The 24,750-nt window shown below is 36.1% G+C and overlaps 3 protein-coding genes across 4 annotated transcripts; 1 reads left to right on the forward strand and 2 right to left on the reverse strand.

Moving 5' to 3' along the window:
* Positions 1-5,169: 5,169 nt before the first annotated feature.
* Positions 5,170-5,928, reverse strand: LOC130590471 (secreted RxLR effector protein 161-like). Its single transcript, XM_057392919.1, has one exon. The coding sequence runs from the start codon at positions 5,926-5,928 to the stop codon at positions 5,170-5,172; it is 759 nt and encodes a 252-aa protein (XP_057248902.1).
* Positions 5,929-9,487: 3,559 nt separating this feature from the next.
* On the reverse strand, positions 9,488-9,838 carry LOC125491510 (uncharacterized). The gene has a single exon (XM_057392920.1). The coding sequence runs from the start codon at positions 9,836-9,838 to the stop codon at positions 9,488-9,490; it is 351 nt and encodes a 116-aa protein (XP_057248903.1).
* Positions 9,839-12,216: 2,378 nt separating this feature from the next.
* Positions 12,217-16,887, forward strand: LOC104887094 (hypothetical protein). 2 transcript variants are annotated; one of them, XM_010671681.4, is made up of 4 exons: positions 12,217-12,576; positions 14,139-14,403; positions 14,567-14,683; positions 15,673-16,887. In XM_010671681.4, the coding sequence occupies exons 1-4, from the start codon at positions 12,572-12,574 to the stop codon at positions 16,873-16,875; spliced, it is 1,590 nt and encodes a 529-aa protein (XP_010669983.1). In that variant the 5' UTR covers positions 12,217-12,571; the 3' UTR covers positions 16,876-16,887. The 2 variants fall into 2 exon arrangements, with proteins under 2 accessions (XP_010669983.1, XP_048494845.1); XM_048638888.2 differs by lacking the exon at positions 14,567-14,683.
* Positions 16,888-24,750: the final 7,863 nt, after the last annotated feature.

Below are 24,750 nucleotides of genomic sequence, written 5' to 3' on the forward strand. Positions count from 1 at the left end.
GATTAGCTAAGCTTGAGGATTAGGAGCACTTGGAAAGAAGCTACAATGATAAGGATCGTCTGGATATGCATAGTACGAGTTTGAGCAAAAACGAAGGGAAAATCATTAGAAGAAATGTGAAAAAGAGTCACGTCTACTCTTCTGATCATAACTTTTGATGTGATCTTTATAATCGATTAATTCCACCAGATTTGGAAACTAGACTTGAAGATCTTTCCAACGATAGGTGGCACGCCCGAGGAGACTTCTAGTCAAGGAGTTATGCCTTTCGGAAGATTGCACTGTTTCTGCTGGAATCTGCCACGCGTACGCGCGGATCACTAATCCGCCTATTAATGATTTATTTAAGACTTTCCTTATTTGTAAATTACTTTCCAATCATATTAGGTTATTGAATATTCATTTAGATAGGTTTTCATTCTTTCTCTCTCCTCGTCCCTCTCACGTTATTTTTTAGGTTTTAGGTTTAGTTCTCTCTCTCTAGTTTTGAGTGTAAACCCTAGTTTTTATTCTTTTTCATTATGAGTTTCATTAGTTTCTTTCCTTGATTTCTTTGATTATGTTTTTTCGTAGATTTAGATTTCATTATTTATTTCATGATAGAGTAGTTTCTTTTATCTATGGCTAAGTTGAAACCTAGTATGATTTAATTCATGATTGTTTCTTTAAATTCTCATATTAATTGTTTATTGTTCTTGCTTAATTGATTGTGTATATTCCAATACTAGATTAGGGATAACTATTATTGTTGAATTCCATTGTCTTGATCACAACGGGAGTTGGATTTTGACGGATTTGAGTATTTCAATTAAGGACATGAAGTTCTCCAGGAGTAGGTAGAATGGATTGTTAGGAAGTTAAAGTGTCGTGTTTAATGTCTTTAATTTGCATGATTCCACGGGAGTAATATTAGAGAAGCCATAGATACTCGGGAGAGGTCTATGGTACTTTATAGGGTGGACTTTTCCTTGTGAACATTTAATTGATTAGTTTGGGGTAGGAATTATTTTGTATTACTTCGTGCTAGTGGGGATACTTAACTATAGAGTCTTTTATTTATATATTGATTAGTATAGTTGATTTGATGATCATTGTTATTAATCTCCTTTAGTTTTACCATTATTTAAGGACTAATCATAGAACAGCTTTCTCTCTGTGGGATCGACTATGACTTACCCTACTACATAGTTAGGAGGATTAGTTAGGTTATTTATTTTTTGTTAGGTGCGCGACACGCCTATCACCTGGTGAAAGAAATTATTTTTAGAGCCTACAGAAATTGTACTGATGAAGAAAAGCCGGCTTTCCTAGCCTTTCTGATGAGTAGGTGTTTTGTTTTATGTAGGCCTTCTTGACAGCCTTTGTGTAGGCCTGTTTAGGGTGTTTTCCTGGTAACTCTTTTTTTTTGTTGTCCATAACAATTTTGAATTGCCAAAAAAAAAAAAATTATTAGGAATGATTAATTTGGCTTAAAAACACGATTTTGGATCATTAAAATAAACTTTAATACTTCTTAAATATTTTTGATTCTCCGGACTGCTCTCCCCTTGGGTTGGACAAATTTAACTCGTGGTATGTTTCACCATTGGATCCTTAAATGTGGAGACACAATTATGTGTCTACAGTTGGCGAGGTAGGTCTTTCGTGAAAATGTCATCAAATCGAGACATGTGAGATCTTTTTAGGTACGTCTCAATTAAAAATAATGTATGTACAAATGCAAATTCTTTTTTTTTTCTAAAAACATAGTAAATATGCATTTTTGACCATGTAAATGAGAAGTATATATTTAATAGTTATTTTAAAATATCTACATTTATTAGTAGCAACACCTTTTGGTTACTTAGGAAAATTATTCAATCTAGGCAGTTGTTCGCTACATTTGGTGGATGGGGACTAGAGGTATCAAAAAAGCTTAATCTTTGCTGCAAGGTAGTTACTATGATAAGGTTGATTGAAGAGTTTTAAGTATTAGGACGGTGTTGTGTTTGATTTATATTGCGGAATAATAATCAATATTCAAATATAAGAGAGAAAAAATAAAGAAGATTTATGTGTTTCGGTCAACGTGACCTATATTTCATAGGTGGGAGGTTCGGGAGCTGTTCTATAATCTTCAATGGAGAAACTTAGTGGATTACAAGGAGTCTTACAAAAGGCTTATTGGACATATAGAACCCTAACACTAGTGGAAATAGTAACAGATTTGGTTTTTGTAAAATCGCATCCGAAAATCAAATAAAAAATGGGAGGGAAAGATGGGAGGACAATATGATGGTCCTTTTGTGGACCGGATCAGATTTCAAAAACTAATGTGGTTTTTTTATCTGATTCGGTTTAGAGGACCGCATCAGATTTTTGTTATTTTTTCGCTCAAAACCCGCGTTTCCAACCTTTGGCCTAGCACGCTGAATTCAAATGGCCCAGCATGCACGCTTTCGAACCAGCACGCTGAAATGTAACCAATTCGGCCCTGCACGCACACTTTGTGGATATAAGGCTCCTAACCCTAACTCCCCTCCTCACTCTTCTCTCCTCCTAACCCTAACTCCCCTCCTCACTCTTCTCTCCTCCTAACCCTAACACTCTCCTCTTTCTCATCAGATACACCCAAACACGCCACCACTCTAACCCCTCATCACCCTAACTCTAACACTCTTCTCTCTCATATGTCGAATCCATAATCGAACCCTAAACAATCGAATCCACAAGCGCCTCAATCACACTTCTTCTCTCCCTCATATGTCGAACGCTTCATTCAAATCCACAATAGAAGCCACGTCATGAAAGAAACTCGAAGAACGAAGTGCCATTAAAGAAAATCGAAGGAAATGCGAAGGAAGAAACGCGAAGTGAATTTAGATCTGAAAGTAGTTATTTTTCGTTTAATTTCTCTAGTTTTTTCGTTTCAATTTTTTTTTCATTTATATTCTCGTTTTCTAGTATTTTCGCTCAATTTATTTTCGTTTAATTTCGTTTTTATTTTATTATTAGTTTTTTTTGTAATTTATTTTCGTTTTGATTATGTTATTAATTTTATTTGTAATTTTTTTTCTTTTTTATTCTGTTACTAATTTTATTTGTAATTTATTTTCATTTTTATTCTACTATTAGTTTTATTTGTAATTTTTTTCATTTTTTTTTATTTTCACTTAGATTTTCGTTTATTTTTTTGTTTGATTTTTGTATTTATTTGCGTTATTAATTCGGTTCTAGTTTTATTTGTAATTTTTTTTAATCAGTTTTATTTGTATTTTTTTTTGCATTGATATAAATATTGTAATATGTTTCATTAGTTTTATTTCTGTAATTTTGTTGTTATTGTTGTAACATGTTTATGTTATTTTTGGTCGGTTCTTTTCAAATGCTTGTTGGCTAGATGGGGCTTGGGATTGGGAACTACATTTTCTTTAAGAAAAAAATTAAGAGCAAACTGATGCGGTTGTTTCTAAAAACTGGATCAGTTTCACAAGTTACTAATCTAGTTTTCACATAAAACTGAATCAGTAAGTTGTGAAACTGATGTGGTTTTTAAACAAACCGCATCAGGAAATAATTTACTGATCCAGTTTTGGACCGGATCAGTAAAAAATTTGGATCTGCTGTGAGCCCCACCCGACATGAACCAAAATCGGATCAATAAGCCGAATTTTGACAGCACCGGATGAGCATTTTCCACTAGTGTAGTTAACCTAAAAAAAACCTTAAATTAATATGAACAATTCCCGTGAATTAATTTAGGAAATATTTAATAAATGGAAAAATTGCCAAAAATCACAAGATATAAAATTATTGTTCATGCCCACCGCGCTCTTTTTAATCTCGCCTGGGCGGGCAACACACCAAAAACAAGGCACTGAGTGTGGAATATGAGCCACTTGCCCAGGCCACAAAATAGCCCGCCCGAGAGATCTCAAATCTTCTTCTCGTCGATTTCAAAGGAAATACATACAATTCTCCACCTTGACTTGAAATCCACGAAACCAAATATTATGAAGTAATGCTCACCCGAAAATAACTAATTTGAATCCTCCAACTTAAACAAAATACCGTATGTCAACTACCTTTAGACTATCAAAACATAAACTTCTTTAACTTATGATCCGATGCCTTACCGAACACAGATGTCCGAAACTTGAACCATCAACATGGCCTAGATATAGAGAATAAGGCCATAACGCTCAAGTATGCATTACCCGAATTGGCCCAACTCCCTTCAAACACTTCTTCATCTAAAAAAACCAAAGGAAAAATTGTTTTAAATAAGTCAACCTTTACACGATCTACCCAATTTCAGTCTACCTTCTGATTATCCCTAATTGAGTTAGGCTTGTATGTCTGTTTTCTTCTATTGAGTTTTAACTTGTTTGTGACTTGTTTAGTAGGTTATTTATGATACATGCTACAATTCACTACTACATTTTTAATCAAACACAATGGTTAAAATAAGCTAATGCAACAATTATTTTTTACACCGTTGCAGTAGAATCATCTATTGCAACGGCCCATTTCAATTTAGGTTCATAGATTAAGCTATTGCAACGACTTTATAGTAACCGTTGCATTAGATATATCTATTATAACGACTTGAGAGGAGATTGAGTAGCGTGAAGATGAGTTGAGTATAGGGTGAAACTTTTAGATTTGAGAGAGAGAGAAAAGAAAACGTGTATCCTTTCAGATTTTAAGAAAAATGTTTTCAGTTAGACTAAAAATAACTTTCTATTGTATTATAGAGAGATTTTAAACAAGATTGGAGAGTAAGCTCTTGTTGTTGTGTTATTCATTTTCTCCCGCGAAGTGCGGTATATATAGTGCCGGGTGAATAATTCACCTGGTGATACATCATATCACTACATAACTGCAGTGTAGTGTCTAATCATGGACGGCGCCGTTTTATCCGTTCACTGTTTACATAGAATATTACAACACTCCCCCTTGAACGGATCTTAAAACATATATTACGGGGTGACAACTGCCTCATTAAAAACTTTACATTTGAAAAACCCTAATGGGATAAAAACAAATATAAAGAAAAAATAGTACAGTTAGGCTTTGATATGCCTATATGCTTTTCTGCCTCGTTAAAACCTTGCCAAGAAAAACCCTATGGGATAAAAACTTGGACGAAGGAAAAAGAGTACAGAGCATATGGCGCTCCTCCTCAATTTAACGTATATCACGAAGGCGACGCAGACCAGTTAGGTGTACAAGCTCTTGGAATTGCTTTGCTGGTAATACCTTTGTGAGTAGGTCGGCTAAATTGTTGCATGATTGAACTTGTGTGACATTAATTGTTCCTTCCTTCTCCAAATCATGAGTGGAAAAGAATTTAGGATCGATATGCTTTGTTCTGTCACCTTTGATATAGCCTTCTTTAATTTGTGCAATGCAAGCGGTATTATCTTCATGGATTATAGTTGGACCTTCTTGTGTCTCTTTGATACCACTTTCCTTGAGTATATGATGAGTCAAAGATCTCAACCATACACATTCTCTACCAGCTTCATAGAGTGCGATTAATTCCGCTTGATTTGATGAAGTAGCTGTTAGAGTCTGTTTTGTTGACTTCCAAGAGATTGCTGTATTTCCATAGCTAAAAATATAACCTATTTGCGATTTTGCCTTGACTGGATCTGATAGGTAACCTGCATCGGCATGTCCTACAAGGGTAGGATTTCCGTCTCGTGGATAGAATAATCCCATATCCGTTGTCCCGCGTATATAGCGGAGTAAGTGTTTCACTCCACTCCAGTGCCTGTTTGTAGGTTCGGAGCTGTATCTAGCTAATAAATTGACCGAGAATGCAATGTCTGGTCTAGTATTGATGGCTAAGTACATTAGGGCTCCAATGGCACTTAGGTATGGTACTTCGGGACCGAGTATATCCTCACCTTCTTCTTCCCCTAGGGCGGAAAGGATCTTCATCAATTTTTAAGCGACGAACAACCATGGTGAACTCAACGGATGTGATTTGTCCATATAGAACCTTTTTAGCACTTTCTCGGCATAATTGGATTGGTGAACAAGTTTCCATCCTTTAGGTGTTCGATTTGTAATCCAAGACAAAATTTGGTTTTTCCAAGGTCTTTCATCTCGAATTCCTTCATCATGCATTTAGCGGTTTCTTCAATTTCATCGGGTGTCCCGATGATATTTAAGTCATCAACATATACTGCAATTATAACGAACCCTTTTTCGGTTTGTTTGATGAAGACACATGGACAAATTTGGTCGTTCTTGTAGCCTCGATTTATGAGGTATTCACTAAGACGGTTGTACCACATCCTTCCAGATTGTTTTAAACCGTAAAGTGATTTTTTCAATTTTATGGAATGTAGCTTCCGAGGTTTTGACCTCAAGGATTCAGGTAGTTCAAGTCCTTCTGGGACTCTCATATGGATATCAGTGTCAAGCGACCCATAGAGATATGCTGTCACGACATCCATAAGGCGCATTTGTAGTCCTTTGCATGCAGATAGACTTATAAGGAATCTTAGTGTCGTGGCATCTACCACTGGAGAGTATGTTTCCACATAGTCAATTCCAGGTCTCTGGGAGAAACCTTGGGCTACAAGTCTGGCCTTGTATCGTACGATTTCATTTTTCTCGTTTCGCTTTCGCACGAAGACCCATTTATATCCAACGGGTTTTATTCCCTTTGGGGTTTGGGCTATAGGGCCAAACACTTCTCGTTTTTTGAGAGATTTCAATTCTACCTGAATGGCCTCTTTCCATTTAGGCCAATCACTCCTTCGTCGACATTCATCCACGGATCTTGGTTCGGTGTCCTCGATATCAGTGGTGATTTCTGTGGCTATTGAATATGCAAATATTTCATCAATCGGGGTTTTTACCCTATTCCATTGCTTTCTAGAATGGACAAAATTTATTGAAATTTCGTGATTGTCGATGCTAGCATTTTCATGCTCCCCCTCAGATGAGCATCTGATTCTTTGAGTTCATTTTCGGGATTCATGACGTTTTTTCGTTTGAAAATTGTTCCACTTTAGAAGAATCATCAGTTTTCTCATTATTGTGTCTATTTTCTCTAGACTTCCTCGGTTTCAAGTCTTTGGCTCCGAGTGGTCTTCCACGCCTTTTGCGTGTTATAGATTCATTTGCGAGTTGATTTTCCGCTTTTTCTCTTGGAATTTCAACCCGTGCAGGAGCATTTACAGCAGGTATATGTGATTTTATCACTCCTTTTGAATCAGTGAATGCATCTGGCAATTGATTGGCAATGTTTTGCAAGTGTATAATTTTCTGAACTTCCTGCTCACACATATTTGATCTTTGATCAATATATGATAAATTTTTGGCATTCCATGATATTTCATTCCAACATGGGCCTGCTTTATCTCCCCCTAAGGTTGGGAAAATTGTCTCATCAAAGTGACAATCCGCGAACCGAGCGGTGAAAAGATCACCAGTTAACGGTTCTAGATATCTTATGATGGACGGTGATTCAAATCCAACATAGATTCCCAACCTTCTTTGTGGGCCCATCTTAGTACGTTGTGGTGGTGCTATGGGAACGTAGACTGCACACCCAAAATTCGTAGGTGAGCAAGGCTTGGTTCCTTTCCAACCACTAACTGTAGTGGGGATAGATCATGCTTGGCGCTCGGCCTTAGTCTCAGTAAAGCCGCAGCATGTAGTATGGCATGTCCCCATGTAGAAGATGGGAGTTTTGATTTCATGAGTAATGGCCTCGCAACTAATTGTAGTCGCTTTATGAATGCTTCCGCTAGGCCGTTTTGTGTGTGAACATGGGCTACTGGATGTTCCACGTCTATCCCAATTGACATACAATAGTCATTAAAAGTGCGGGATGTGAATTCTCCGGCATTATCAAGCCGATTTTCTTTATAGGATAGTCTGGGAATTGAGCCCTTAGAGCGTAATTTGTGCTAGCAGTTTTGCAAAAGCAACATTCCTTGTTGATAGGAGACTAACGTGAGACCAACGTGTTGATGCGTCTATCAACACCAGAAAGTATCTGAATGGTCCACATGATGGGTGTATTGGCCCGCAAATATCTCCTTGGATTCTTTCTAGGAATGCAAGATTTTCACCTTCAAGTTTATTTTTAGAAGGTCTTATGATTAATTTGCCAAGGGAACAAGCCTTACAATTATGCTCATTTGAGTGTGGGGCCCGTATGTTTTTCAACGGATGCCCATTTGAGCTTCGGACGATTTTCGTCATCATGCTTGTTCCTGGGTGACCCAAGCGATCATGCCACAGAGTAAATATTGCTTGGTTGTCTTCCTTATGGTGGGACACCAGATTTGTTTCGACTGGACTTATATAAGTAAAATACAGTCCGAAGGAGTATGATGGCATCCTTTCAAGGATTATTTTCTTGCCATCGTCACATTTAGTGAGATACATGTACTCCTTTCCGTTTTCGTTAATGGTTTCCACATGGTAACCATTTGTGCGCAGATCTTTGAAACTCAATAGATTTCTTTGAGTTTTACCTGAATACAATGCGTTGTTTATAGTGACGTGTGTTCCTTTTGGTAACACTATGCATGCCTTTCCTGAGCCCTCAACCATCTTTGCAGTGCCTGCAATGGTGTTGAGGTCGCCTTTTCTTGGCTTGAGGTGAGTGAAGTATGACTTGTTCTCAGGATGGTATGTGTAGTGGCACTATCAATCAGGCATTGTTGGGCGCCTTTGTTTGTCATTATCTTCATTAAAACATAAATTTGTCAAAATCTAAAAATTTATTCATAGAAAGAGGTCATTACATGAATGATAAAAGGAAGCAAGATACAAGAGACATCAAGTAAGGCAAGAGTACATGAAGTAAAGTGATAAAACAACATCACAGGTTGATCTAAGGGGGATAAGAGGGCTAGGCATTAGAAATATCTTCCATGAGGTAATCAGCTACATCGAGGTCCGGGAGCGGAGAGTTTCAGTGACTAAATTTGTTTCGCCACGTCTACCTTGACCCTTAGTAGAGGCCACATATAGATCCACAAGATGTTTGGCTGTGCGGCATTCATTTGCCCAATGCCCTTGAATGCCACATTTAAAACATTTTTCTTGTGTTCTTTGTTGGGAGTTTCTTCCTCCGCGTCCTCTATTTGGGCGCCAGTTTTGGCGTCCTCGTCCTCTTCCTCTTCCACTTCCATTGTCATTTCTTCCTCCATTACCCTTATTTTTGAACTGGCCATTCCAGTTTGAGTTCCTCCCCGCTTATTCCAGCGCTTACCACCTCTAGTGGCATTTGTTTCAACTGCGCTGCGCTGGTACCTGCTGGCCTTTGATTATGAATTGAGAGGAGGATTTGATTGTTCTGTTCTGCAACCAAAAGGATGGCAATTAGGTCGCAGAACTTTTCAACGCCTTTCACGATATTGTTCTTGCTGAACAACATTATTGGCATGCATAGTAGAGAGTTTTCTCAATCATGGCTCGTTCAGACACAGGTTCTCCGCACAGCTTTAAGCTGTGAGGTGATGCGAAGTACTCAGAATTGTATCGCTACTGATGCAAAGTCCTGAAACCTGAGTACTGACCATTCATGTTGGGCCCTTGGAGCGATAATTCTTTGCAAATGCTCAAATCTATCCTTTAGGTTATCCCATAACTCTTTGGGATCTTCCACAAGGATGTATTCAGATTTGAGTTCTTCATGTATATGGTGTTTGAGATACACCAATGCTTTCGCTTGCTCCAAAGGGGTAGGGGCACCACCTTCGACAATGGTGTGGTCGAGGCTAAGTGACTTTAGGTAAGCTTTTGCATCCACCCTCCATTCTAGATACCTTTGGCCTGAGGTTTCAAGGATCTCAAAGTCTCGGTTTGCAAGTCTAGCCATTTCTGAGTTCATGTGATATTTTAAAAGTATTAGTAGAAAATTAATATATAAAGTTCCGAAAGAAAATCACACTGGGATGTAAGCCATAGTGGTCCGAGAATCCTTAACCGTTCAAGAGGTTAAGGGTTCGAAACATGATAATAACATGAAAGGTGAACAATAAATATATATAAAAAGGCTACATTTTTTTTTTTAACCAGAATTGACTATCATGTCTAAAAATAAACCACATGTGTTATAAGCATATAATAGAAAATTTACATAATTAAGCATTATAATTGCGTTTTACAATATGCAGAAACAGAATTACAATAATTCCTACTAAAACTGTTATAAGTATCATTCCCCAGTAAACATGACCTTCAACTGTCTGAAAGATTCTAGAAGATCTGGTGTGTCGTTTTGAGGAGGCGGTTTCCGGCATTGTACATGGTGGCCGAAAATAGTGGAGAATAATTTGTGAAGTTTTATGAGAGAGAAAATTTTATGGGGTAGAAGTGAGTGAGGGAGGCGGACGAGAAAATGAGAAGGGTTAAAATCCCTTTTATAGTGGTGTAAAAACACTATTCACATTTAACAGGTAAAATATATACTAGTGAGTTATACGTAAATTTTGACAAAAACCAAAAGAGAAATAGAGTATATGTAATACTTTACAAAAAAAAAATTGTTTGCGCCTACGATACATATTTCTAACACAGGACTCCTCTTGACATTGTTTTGATTTATACATTAGTATAAAAAAACATGGTCCATAAAAATAAACTGAGCAGTGAGCACCAAAACATTTTTTTTTTTTTTGTGAACTGAGTATGTGGTTTATAAGGTAGAAGGCGACTTATGAACCTAGGTGGTCTCATTACTCAAAATTAATTCAGGTTCCTCTATCATAGATAAGATTTTGTTTGATGCTTTATCTAAGCTATAATATAAATTATGTTCAATACTTAGCTCACATTCAAAAAAGGAGCTACAATTCCTATTACACGAAAATATAATAACATACTGACAAGATGCTCTCTTGCCATATTGGATATATGTAACTTCATGTAGCTGCCCATGTACTAAAAAGCAAGCGAATTTGCTGCTTTATAAATGACACTAACAAACTTATCAAAAAAAAAAACATACTGACAAGATGCTTTTATAATGCATTGGAACTATCATATATAGCTTGCAACAAAACTTCAGAATATGAAACATAAGATTTAATGCCCACTTGGTTGCTAGATGACAAAATTTCAAGTTAGCATGGGAGAAGTTGCTGACAAGCATTAACAAGGCACAAGTCATCAGGTTGATGTGTCATCACATTTGCATTGGAACTAGTAGTTTTGCAATTTATAGGAAATCTAAAGATAGATACTACTTATAATCTATTTCATTTCGGTGCAAAGAAGATCTAGCTACTTCTTTCACCATTTCTTTCAATGCTTTCTCCCCCCCCCCCCCTTATTTTCACAGTTAAAAAAAAATACAAGACATAAATATCAAACAAGAAAAAAAATAGCAGGTAGCTCCACCATTATAGCTATTTTCCGGCCAAAAATTCATCCTCATTGTAGTGTAAGCCGTCCATCTAGGCGGTGGAGTCCGTCCATTTAGGCGACAAGTGTGCCATAGCCCGTCCATATAGGCGGCTTTAAATGCAAGGTCTTTGCCCTCCATGAAGGTGGCGCGACTTGCTTGGCGGCCAGCCGAGCTACCGCCAGTTAATTACTTTGCCGTCGCTTGTTGCTGACGGAATGACCCTCATCGTCCCTACTCCTTTATTATTATTATTAGGAGTTTGCCGGATTTCAGTTGGTGGTTCCGGAGGAGGGTTATCATTGAGGTTAGGGACGGTGGTTTGTCGGCGTTCACCGACGTGGCTATTAACGTTAGTATTATTGGTTTGGGGTGTACTACCAACTCCTCGTGTCGGGTTTGTGGTGCAAGGTACACTATTACGTTCTATGATAAAATATATACTACAAAGAGATACATTGTTTAGAATAGTATTGATCCCATTACACTGGTGATCCATATTTTTTTTTTTGAGAAAAAATTAGTAGCAATTGAGAAGAACACCTATTTGATAGTAGAGCGAAATCGTGCTGATAACGTATTGTATTATAGAGAGATTTTAAGCAAGATTGGAGAGTAAGCTCTTGTTGTTGTGTTATTCATTTTCTCCCGCAAAGTGCGGTATATATAGTGCCGGGTGAATAATTCACCCAGTGATACATCATATCACTAATACATAACATGCTGTAGTGTCTAATCATGGGCGGCGTCGTTTTATCCGTTCACTGTTTACATATAATATTACAACACTTTCCAACCCAAAATTTCTATTTTATTATCCGGCCCATAGAAACAATATAAAATAGGGAAAATTATTTCCTAAAAAAGATTTTCAGGCCTACCAAACAGAGCCAAAATATATGCCAAATCTTCGGAAATGGAAAAACCACGTACATGTACAGTAATACGTGCAGTCTCCTACTTGTGCAACTGTAAATGCTAGTGCAGACTTGCACTGCTCCTGGTGGTGGAGGAATATATAATTTGTTCTTTCTTCTCACAATCTAAATCACCTACAACTTCCCATTTTCATCACTCTCAGTTTGCATTCTTCGATTTCGCTGTTTCCGAACTACGATTTTTTCTTCGCTTTCAGCTGTCGATCTTGCGGTCTTCGAACTATTGCTGTGCTGTGGTTGTCTTTCATTATCTATTAAAGAAGTTGCAATGAGGTAACCATAATATAACTTAGTTGTAATTCAGGCTTATTGTTTTTGCAGTTGACAAATTAGGGTTTCATACCGTTACAGTCGGTATTACTTCTGCATAAATGTACGCAATCTGGAGATTCTTTGCATAATTTCTTTTGTTTTGTTTGGGGGTGGTTTTTAACGAAAGTAGCTTCACCGAACCTTTATCATATCTAGGCATGGCATTTTAATTAATTTTTTTGAGGTGGCAAATGATTAAATCTGTCTAAAATTAGGACCGGAATGAAAGCGGACGGGATTCTGAAATTTTCTGTACCGATTCCAGTCTGCATTTTGATATGTAACCATCCAGAAATTTTTGATCATAAATGTATGGTGGTACAACATTTTCTTGATAATTTATTCTTGTTGCTGATGAAATTACAACTGGAAAGTGAAATTGTATAAGCAAGGTCTCTTGTAAACCGTACTCCATTTTGCATACATTTTTACCCATCCAATTGAAATTTGTTAATAGTCTCAAAAGAATAATCAGATAGGATTTCTATATTTTTTGATGGATGAACGACTTTGACATAGTGTTTAGGTTCTTATTTCATTTTCTCTCTTTTGAAGATCAACTGTAGCAAAATCTCATAGTTGTTTGATAGCAATAACGTCTCTTGGCAAGCTCTCATGTGTTGTATGATTTAATGTTGCTACTTGGCTCAATATTAGACCATACATGAGTTAGAAAATTACTTAAAATTGATGAATGATAGGATCTAAAGTTGAACCTGTAGCTCGGCGAGAATAGGATTTAATTTCGAGTCTACAGATTTTGAATATCAAAAATATCTATCTGCAAAAAGAAGAAAAAAAAAAAAGTATTCTGGCTGCTGTGTGCTGGACTGGTTGTACTCTGTTTGGAAGGATGTTTTTCTTTAAGAATGATGGCCTGTCTTGCCAATTTACAGCTTCATAGTAGCATTTTCCAAGCAGTTTCTTCAATGCTATATTCTCCATTTGCTATACTGAGTTCCTTATAACCATATACGTTTGCTGGGTGGTATATGGAAACGACCTTATATCTGACATTTTGGTAGATTACGATCTATCATCTTGTTTATATGACGTCTTAGTGGTTCTGCCATATGAATAAGAGCAGTTGGACCAACAACATAATCCTTAGTTTGTTGATGCTTTTCATTCTCAGATTTGATTTTGGGCCCCTCGTAAGAACTCTATTGTCTTTATTTTATTTTCCTCCATTTGAGTAGATTCTTGGAGACTGAAATCTGGAAAATTTTCGACTTTATACCTGTTTGTATGAAGACTCTGTTCTTTTGGGTTTAACTGAACTAAATTGAATTTGTCTGAACTGAAGTGAAATGTAATAAACAACTGAAGTGAAATGAATGAGAACTGTAAGAGGAAACTAACTTAAATAAACTGAACAGAACTAAAATGAATGTGTCTGAACTGAAGTGAACTGAATTTTTATTAATTCAGTCCAAAAGAACAGAGCCGAAGTGTTACTGGCCTTTTCTTTCTTAATTTCATCTAATGATAAGAAAGATAATGGAATTTCAAACCTTCTGTAGAGAAAGCTCTTCAGGTTATTTTCCAAAGTATGGGGCAATCTTCATGGCAAACAACTCCACCAGGAAAGAATGCTTTGAAAGAGAACTCTTTGGTCTTCCGTATGAGTTTACTGATTTTGTGATGGAAGTTAAAACCGGGATGCTTTTGTTTCTCTTTGATTACCAAGAGAAAAATCTTTATGGGGTTTTCGAGGCCACCTCAGATGGCGCGATGAATATAGTCCCAGATGCATACACATCAACATCTAAGAAGTTTCCTGCACAGGTAACTCCTGCTTCATATTTCCCTCTTAATTTCAGGATTATACTCTCATAACCTACATGGTTTCTTATACTGTATATGATCCCTCATGAAATTTTAAAATTAATTATCCTAATAGTATTTTATTAAATATTACTTCGATTTATCCCATAATTCTGTTCTCCAGGTCCGCTTCGGTACTTTCTGGCGCTGTGATCCTCTTCCAGAGCATGTTTTTCGTGATGCCATTGCGGAAAACTACTACTCAAAATCAAAATTCAGCTTTGGTTTGTCCAGAGATCAAGTATTCTTGCTCGCTTTTTGCTCTGCCTCACTTTCACAGTCCTTTCCCCACCCTGATGCTGCCAGTGTGTCATACTTCTTTTATTCACATATGATCAAAGGAAGAAATTTTAAATAAATTATGAGATTCTAATCTTTTCTCCTCGAGGAGGTTGGAGGGTTCTAGTAGAAATCTGTGTTTCTTCCGACTTCATTTATTAGACCAACTAATTTTTGAACCAATAACCTCCCTGTTATGCACTAAAAATAAATTGTTCGAAGTGCATAGCATAATTTTCCAATTAGGGAATAGGAAGAGCTTGTTGTGGCAATGTTAAATGGAGTGCTTGTTTTGATGCTTTGTGGAATGAGAAAAAAAGGCCCTAAATTTTCGTTTCTCTTCATGAAATTTCCCGCCATATTCTCTCCAATAATGAGGCAGTGATCCCTGTTAATGGGGCGATCATGTCACGCATTCCTCTCACTCCTCTCCCCTTAGCTATGTTAGAAGCAGATCTTTGATGCCATGAAGTTGGCTTATGGGGTTTCAATTTAATTTAGCTGTCACGTAAGTAAAGAAGGATTCTGGGAGGAAAGTGACTTATGTTTGTGATATGAAAGCTCCATTAATAAGCCCTTTTACAGTGTACTCATTTTGAGAGCAAAATGCGAGGGAAAGAAAAGTTTGGGAGAAACTGACGTATTAGGGGGCTTTTTTTATGTGATTTCACACAGCATTTTAAATAAGCACCAGAACCAATTTTAATTTTTTTTCCCAACAGTTTGATGCTGTTCACATGTAGCATATCTGGGACTAGGAGGTTATATTTGTGCTTGTAAATTTTCGTCAAAACCAAATAGAATTCCAAAAACACAATGGTACCTTGTTTCTTTGGTGTAGTTTTAAGTGGAATTATACCGTTTTGTGATGGATGTTTAATATGCTGTTGTTTTGCATTCTCTGCCAAATTTTGAGCTAGAAATATTGCTCCTCTTGCCTTCAATATGCAGGTAGGTAGGCTCCTCACTTTGTTTGGGAGAAGAAAGCTCAAGGTCCCTAGCTCTCCTGTTAGTACAAGACTATCTAAGAGAAGCAACAATACAGAAAAATCTGTGGTTGCAACTCATCCTGGTTCTCTGGAAAATTCAATATCATTTGCGGAGTCCATGCAAGTGTCAGTTCCAGAAAAAGTAAGCAACTTAGATGCTTCTGATCAGGGACATGCTGCTGACCTTGAAGACTATATACCCTTGCCTTCAGTAGAACCTGAAGAAATCGAAGACCCTCCTGGTGCTTTCCTTTGGGGTGCTAACTTCTCCGCCTTGTGGTCATCTGCAGAACAAGGTGGAACAGACGAAAAGAAACTTGATACTGATACTAGGTATCACGCTCAGGGGTGGGATTCAGACAGTTTAAAGCCAGCTAGCTTCTCTTCAGGTTCTAAAAGAAGCATCGAACAAGACGACCACAAGGAACTTGATGCTTTCCTGTGGGGTGCTAACTTCTCCGCCCTCTTGTCATCTGCAGAAGGTGGAACTGATGAAAAGAAGATTGATACTGATACCAGGTATCATGTTCAGGGATGGGATTCAGACAGTTTAAAGCCAGCTAGCTGCTCTTCAGGACCTGAAAGGAGCATTGCACAAGATAACCACAAGAAAGTTGATGAATCCAGTGATTTGCAGGTGCAAGGGATGTATTCAGACAGTTCAAAGAACAGAACAAGTGTGTTTCTGCGGTTAGCAGGGATTGAAAAAGTGATGGTAGAGGACCGTCATGGTCATAGGAAAAGTAAGGTGGACAGTCCGAGGGACATCCTTAAAAGATTGGACGAGAGACGGAAAATGTGGAAGTGCAAAAGAAGCACAGAAACTCCTTCAAGATCCGGGGTTAGTGTTTTTTCTAGGTTGAGAAGCAATGTAGGAAGAGCACTGGAAAGCCAAAAAGTTTTAGCTGGTGGGAGTGAACCCACAGGTGCTGCGGAAGAATTCACTCGTCAAGATTTGAAGCGCAAGACTAGTTGCAGTTTAAATATTAATGCGAACGATTGTAACGATTTACCAGGTAAAAAGGGGGAGAGAAGATCGAGGAGGAAGTGTTCCAAAAGTAGCTCAAGCATAACTAGGACTCCCACAGTTCTCTCCAATGTGCTTGATCTTTCTGACGGAAGTTCTGTTTGCACAATAAACAGTGCATATCATAAAGGATTTTAATGCTTTTACATAGACCATGGATTTTTATGCTTTTATCTTGAAATTTCTCTATCCCTTAATGTGAGACCTGTCATACGGTAATCATTTTCCTATAAATTTAATCCTTAAGAAATATAGGGACATGTGAGGAAAAGTGTGATTACAATTTAATCAAAATGGATTTACTTTTTGCTTAATTAAAGATACTATTTAATTTCTCATATTTACCTATTTTCAACGTTCTAAAATAAATGGATCACTTACATAAGATGTCATTTTAAAATAAATGAATCATTACTTTATTTGGTAATCACTTCTCATTATTTTTCTTATCACACGACTTCCTCTTTTTCTTTCTCTTTGCCTATCTCATCTCCTAAATCCTCATCTATAAGATACGAAATTTTACCCTATTTATGTAAAATAAATATAATAAGATATAAAAATGCATGAGATTTATCTTATTGTATTTATTTTTCAAATCACACTTTTCTCAAGGGTGAAATAGTGCAATGTGATTAAATACATGATGAATTATTTATAGTCAGACCTTTTCCCAACAATGAGTTAGGGTGCGTTCTCTTCACCTTCATAAATTAAGTTTCAGGTCCAATAAGTTCAGTTTAGTTTAGATAAGTTTCAATCAGTTCTAATCAGGACAATAAGTTCAATCAACTCTAATAAGGTCCAATAAGTTTCAATCAGGTACAATAAGTTCCAATCATGTCTAATAAAGTCCAATAAGTTTCAATCAGGTGCAATAAGTTTCAATTAGGTCTAGTCAGGTCTAATAAGTTTCAATAAGGTCCAAGTAGTCAATGATCAATAAACATTTGTATTATTGTTCATTATTTTATTATTAATATCGCTATTAACTGATTATTTTATTATTAGAATTTTCATTAAAGTACCACAATGATTATTTTGTATTATACTTGTATTATTATCTATTATTTTATTAAATATTTGTATTATTGTCTATAATTACTTTATTATTCATACTACTATTAGCTAATTATGTTATTATTAAAATTTTTAATTAAAGTACCACAATATATAGTATTATACTTGTATTATTGTCTATTATATTATTATTCATATTACTATTAACAAGACTATTAGATACTCCCTCTGTTTTTTTATTGTTCTCACTTAGAATCTTGGTACTATTCATACTTAGAGAGAATCTTGATAATTTTTTTCAATTTATAAGAAAAAATATAGTCATGTGGGATCTTGTTTGATTCGTCTCAATTAGTACATTATTAATATTCAATCGTTATAATTTTTACTAATATATAATGAAAGATATTTAAGTTCAAAAACGTGCGTTGGGAGATGTGCACAGAAAAGTGAGAAAGATAAAAAACAGAGGGAGTATATTAGTGGTGAAAGTTGTATATGCGCAAGTATATAAATAGTATATTTTTTTTTTTGTTAAATTGTTTATCGTAAGAGATAATCAATAATAATTATTTTTAAAGAGAAAAATTTAATATTATTATTTCATAATCAAGTTTGAGGTGTAGTATTTATGTTATAACTCATCAATTTTTTTGCCTAATAAGGTTAATAAGTTCTAATAAGGTCCAATAAGATCTTATAAGTTCCAATCATGTCCAATAAGGTCTAATAAGTTTCAATCAGGTCCAATAAGATCTAATAAGTTCCAATCAAGTCAAGAAGTTTCAATCAAGTCTAATAAGTTTCAATAAGGTTCAATCAGGTCCAATAAGTTGAATCATGTCAAATAAGTGTAGTTTAGGTCCAATAAGTTCAGTTCAGATAAGTTCAGTGTTATTCAGGTGAAGAGAACGCATCCAATGATAGTTCAGGTCCCTCAAATTTCTTGCTCGAATAATTAATTGCCTACAATATGAACACCAATAACAATCCACTCAATCCATCACCAATAGCCTGATTTGACATGTGAACCAATTAGCCATTTATGAAACCAATGATAGTGGTGACAAATTGTAGGAGTGCAAAAAAGACTTACTTATTAGGGAAATTCTCACTGGTACCATCCAACTATCGACTTTTTTCAATGGTAGGCATTATTCTTTTACCTTCCCAATGGTACCACTATGTTTATGACTTCTTAATTAAATTAATTTTTCTATTAAAAATAAGTTAAAATTATTAATGGCTATAAAGTAGAAATACAATCCTAGCTACCCATTATCTTAATTTTTCCTCCTATAATTCAGCATCCCAACAATTCATCACATTCCAATTAACAGAGAAAGGTCCAATTTTGATGAGAATGAATTTTTGGTGTTGGGTAGTGCTAGAGGTGTCAATCTGGGTCACTGGCTGGGTTTGGGTTGACCCAAGCTGGGTCGGAATGATTTGGGTCGGAATAATCTGGGTGACACCGTGTCATGGGTCGGAACTGGGTGGGTCGGGTGAACTTGGGTCGGGTGAAACTGGGTGAGAGGAGCTCGGAACTGGGTCGGAAATGGGTCGGGTGAGACTGGGTCGGTCGGTATCTGGGTTGGGTGAATTTGGGTCGGAATGGAATAAGGTGAAGTCGGTCCAAATCGGCTTTCGGAATGACTTGGGTCGGAAGAAATCGGCTTTCGGAATAACTTGGGTCGGAAGAAATCGGCTTTCGGAATGACTTGGGTCGGAAGAAATCGGGTTTCGGAATTACTTGGGTCGGAAGAAACCGGCTTTCGGGTTACTTGGGTCGGAAGAAATCGATATCGGAATAACTTGGGTCGGAATAATTCGGCTTTCGGAATTACTTGGGTCGGAAGAAATCGGTTTTCGGGTTACGTGGGTCGGAAGAAATCGAAATCGGAATAACTTGGGTCGAAAGAAAATCGGGTTTCGGAATTACTTGGGTCGGAAGAAATCGGCTTTCGGGTTACTTGAGTCGGAAAAAATCGATATCGGAATAACTTGGGTTGGAATAATACGGCTTTCGGAATTACTTGGGTCGGAATAAATCGGCTTTCGGGCTACTTGGTCGAAAGAAATCGATATCGGAATAACTTGGGTCGGAATTACTTGGAACGACTAAATATCGAACCGGCGGCTCCGTGGCGTATTGATTTGGGTCGAGATTGTTATAAACTTATAACATGTGGATGTGGTATTGAGGTATTGTGATATTGTGGTATAGATTATAGTCATTATACTTTATACTTATAGTGATATATTATAGTAATCTGTAATTATACTGATATTGTGAATTGTGATTGAGTCATTATTGTGAATTTTTTAATAATACATTGAATCAATAATACTTTGATACTTATATTCCTAATTTGAAATGTTACTAAAGTAAGACTTATAACTTATAAGTTATACTTATAATCTTATATTATTGGGCCATTCACCATTATTGGCTATTGGTAATTGGCCTATTGCCTAAGTTACTAAGTATCACTCATTAGTTATTTACTTATTTAGTTATTCTCATTCATGATTGCATATGTATTCAAGTAACAAGTAACAACTAACATCTAACAAGTAACAACTAACAACTAACAACTAACAACCATAAGGATTATTGATTATAGACTTATAGTGTTAGGGTTAATAGACTATTAAACTTAAACATTTTGTTAGTTAGTGACTTACTCACTCTCAAGTCTGAATCAGTACAGTTACTATTAGTTATTCACTTATTTAGTTATTCTTATTGATGATTGCATAAGTACTCAAGTAACAACTAACATCTAACAAGTAACAACTAACAATTAACAATGATCAACGTTAATCACTTATCACTTAATCGAATATGTCAATATATCATATGAAAATGATACATAATCAAACACTATGTTAGTAGAGGATGAACATGATCGAATTTCATGTAAATGTGACTATGTTTTTTTAAGTTAATCGTCTCTAAGTTAATCGTATAACTTAGTAGATTGGTTCAATATAACAATGTTTCATTTAAGTTAATCGTCTTTAAGTTAAATTCATATTGAAACTCAAAAATCTAATTTGAATAGAAACAAGTTAATATTGGATTAGATCGATGTATCGATGTAAGTCGATTAGCTAATTCAAGACGGCGTAAGTTCGTTTAAGATAATGGATATTGGATAATATCAACAAATGTATTAATGTAAGTTAAGTAATTAACTTAATAGAAGATAACAATACTCTATCTAAGGTAATCGTCTTTAAGTTAAATTCATTTCGAAACCCAAATCATCTAATTGAATTGAAACAAGTAGTTAATTATTGTTACTATGTCGTAGTAAACCTTATTGCTTATCAGTAAGATACTGATATGAAAAGCGAAAATTCGTATATGTAGTATACTATAAGCTACGGTCTAGTACTGATTAAGGCTTGTTATAACTTATATAAGTTCACTTAACTGAATACAATCAAATTATAGCTGAGTAAAATAATTGTATAAGTAAGGTTATAAGAAATATACCTTAATAGAAGAAATAACCATATATTAATATAAGTTTATAACCAATAACTTAAGTATTAATGTAAGACCTATACAAGTAGTAGTAGTAGTAATTGTTATTGTGTCACGTCTTACATGTTAGCATTAAATTAATCCCTAATCACCGCATGTAACATGTTCATATATTTCTAATTTATAAATTTAGAATAATAATTTCTTAAAAATCAATAATATTGGAGTATTTAATTTCGAAAGTTTTTGTTTTTGTTTTTTGAGGAGTATAATTTCTAATAATACTACTAATTTCTAAAGTTAGTAAACTAATAATATTAGAATTAGAAATTTAGAATACTCAAATTAAAATAATATCAAAATACAATACTAGTTCATTAGTAGTTTGGCCATTTTTTGAAAAGATGAAAATCCAACCATTAATTAAGTTAGCAATCCATGTGATTGGCCACTCTCAATTCTCATTGGTCAAAAAATAATGCCATGGATTCTAAATTAAGACCATTGATTTAAAAATAGATCAAAATCCAACCATTGAATCCCTCCCTAACCCTAAACCCTCCCTCTTTCCTCTCCTAATAATTCCTCACGCAGTCACGCCTCATAGGCTCATATCCTCCCTCTTCATCTTCCTCAATCATCTTCCATCTCTCTCGTACATCTTCTCTCTCCCCTGACTCCTCTCGCCCTCCCATCCTCATTCATCAGTAATAGCCTCCCTCTTCCATCTCTCTTGTCTTCTCCTCTTTCAGCAACGGCCTCAGCAACATCCACATATCCACTTCCTTATATTTTGTGACATGTAGAGACCATTGCATCACCCACATAATCCCTCATTGCTCCTCCAAGTCCATACCATCCACCTTGGAAAATTGCAGCATATGATTAATTTTGTACACGCCCATTTGAGGTGGTTTCCACACTTTTGGAGCCACTGTTTCACTTCGAGAAAAAGGTTTCACCATTTCAGGGAAAATCAATGGCTTCAGATTTAGTTTCTAGATCTCGCCGGTCGGTCTTCATCCTCTCATCATCTCGCCGGTCTTCATTCTCTCCCTCTCTTACTCTTCGTCACTCGTCACTCCTCTCACTTCAAATCTGGAAACGAAAATCACTGATTCACCGTGTTGACTTCTGGAAGCGAAAATCTGGAAACGAAATGAAGCACGCAAATCTTGACTTCATCTCGTGTCGCCAGCTTCCCTTGTTGTTTTTCTTTGTTACTGTTGATTTTTGTGGTCATTGGAGGTGTTGTATTTGGTGTGTAATTTTGTTATTTTCTATGTATTTTTGGTGTTTTTATTTTAATTTAATTGTTAATTTCTATATTAATATTCAGATTTCTTTTGTATTTCATCTTAATTCCTTTGTAATTTTTGTGATGTTATTTTCGTTGCTTTTTTATCATTATTTTTATGTAGTTTTGATATTTAGTTAGTTAATTCAAGTGATATTTGCTGGTTAATTTAAGTAAGATTTATGGCTAATTCAAGTAATTATTTTGGTTTGATTTTAATTTGATAGTGATAAGTCTAATAGGTTTAGTATTTGCTTGTCAATAATATAAGAGTGAAAGAAAATCACTTGCCTATCTTTCATACTATATCAAATTTATCAATTATATAATACTTAGTTTTATAAATGTATAAAATATAATGTTATTTAAAAATATAACAATAAATTGTACCAACTTATTAATAGTTATAAGGGAATGAATTTCATATCTGATTATGAGCTCATATGTTGTTGTTTAGTAAATGGTAATCTTATACGTCTTCGATCTTGCACCCCAAAAACAAATAAATGGTGTTGGGTCGGGTTTACTTGGGTCGGAATGGCATTGGGTCGGGTGGTAACAGGGTTGGGTCGAAACTGGGGCGGTGATAGCTGGGTTGGGTCACAACTGGGTCGGTGATAGCTGGGTTGGGTCACAACTGGGTCGGTGATAGCTGGGTTGGGTCACAACTGGGTCGGTGATAGCTGGGTTGGGTCACAACTGGGTTGGGTGGTAACTGGGTTGGGTGATAACTGGGTTGGGTGATAACTGGGTGGGTTTAACTGGGTCATTGGCGGGTGAAGTTGGGTGCGGGTCATTTTGGGTCGAAAACGGGTTGGGTCTGGATCGTTATTCACGGGTGCAACTGGGTACGGGTACAACTGGGTCGGCCCAACTCAGGTTGTGTTACTAATTCCACGGGTTAAACTGGGCACGGGTGAACACTGGGTCGGAATGGGTCGGCTTTCCAACCGACCACTCTCGGCTCGGAACAGGTTGGGTCTGGGTCGCATGCGGGTTCACCCGTGGGTCGGCCCAGTTTTTGACACCTCTAGGTAGTGCATATGGAAGCCAAGTATTAGATTAGGGTAAATATTTTTTTTTTAATATTTATTAGTTACATTTAAAGTTTAGCCTAATTTTTGTTAACAATAAAACACTTTAAATAAAAAGTCATAAATATAGTGGTATTATTGGGAAGATTATGAAAAAATGTCTACCATTGAGAAAAGTCGATAGTTGGATGGTACTAGTGAGAATTTCCCTACTTATTAAAACAACTGTTGCTCACAATATTTCATAGATTTTTTCAGATTACAGAGTAGACTGTCGAGAGATGACGTGGGAAGGTTAGCGGATAAGTTCGATAATGAAGTTCGACAAAAAGCCTGAAATGATTTCTACTAATCGGGCCGACGGAGTCCTATTGCTTATTGTGATACCTTTTCGGAAGCGGAACGAGCCAACGAGTCAAACTCACCGCTATGCCGTGACCTATAGGCTTTTTAAGCCATCCGAGTTCGACTAAGGCCCGAAATTAACTTTTTAATTATTTCCAGATTTTATTATTTCCTTAATTTCGTATTAGGGTTTTGCTTTACGTATTTAAACATTGTTAGGTCATTGTTTGGAGGCAGTTTTGACTTCTAATAATATCACAGAGTTCCTACTCTTTTCTGGTGGATTCCGGAGTTTTTACAGATTTATCACTTGTAAATCTGTCTGTTCTTGATCAAGACTAGCGCTTGCTTTTCTCCATAATTTTCAACTACGTCAAGAGAGAAATCCAAAGAACATTAAGCAGCATATAGATAGTATATATCTTCTAAATAAGCACCAGAGCTTAGCAAATATTGTATAGACCTAGTGCACAATATAGTAGAGACATTAATTTATGTCAAGAAACTTGTAAAGCACCCAAAAGAAGGTCACCTATTAAATATAATGTAATTTAAATACAATATAATAAAAGAGAATGTGTAAAGGAATTTATTAGAAAATGCTTATTTGAGCTTTGCTACCCACCTCTTGAGCTACAATAGGCCGTTAATAGGCACAAATCTCAACAACTGATGCTCATGAAGCCTTTTTTTAATGTCATGAGAAGAGGATACTCATCATCACCATCCTGTTAGACAGAGGGGGGAGGGGAAAAAAACTCAGATACAATCGCTGCATCGTAAAAAACATCTATTATGTTCAATGAGAATATTGCCACTTA

This window comes from Beta vulgaris, chromosome 2, assembly GCF_026745355.1.
Source record: "Beta vulgaris subsp. vulgaris cultivar EL10 chromosome 2, EL10.2, whole genome shotgun sequence".
Classification (NCBI taxonomy): Eukaryota; Viridiplantae; Streptophyta; class Magnoliopsida; order Caryophyllales; family Amaranthaceae; genus Beta; species Beta vulgaris.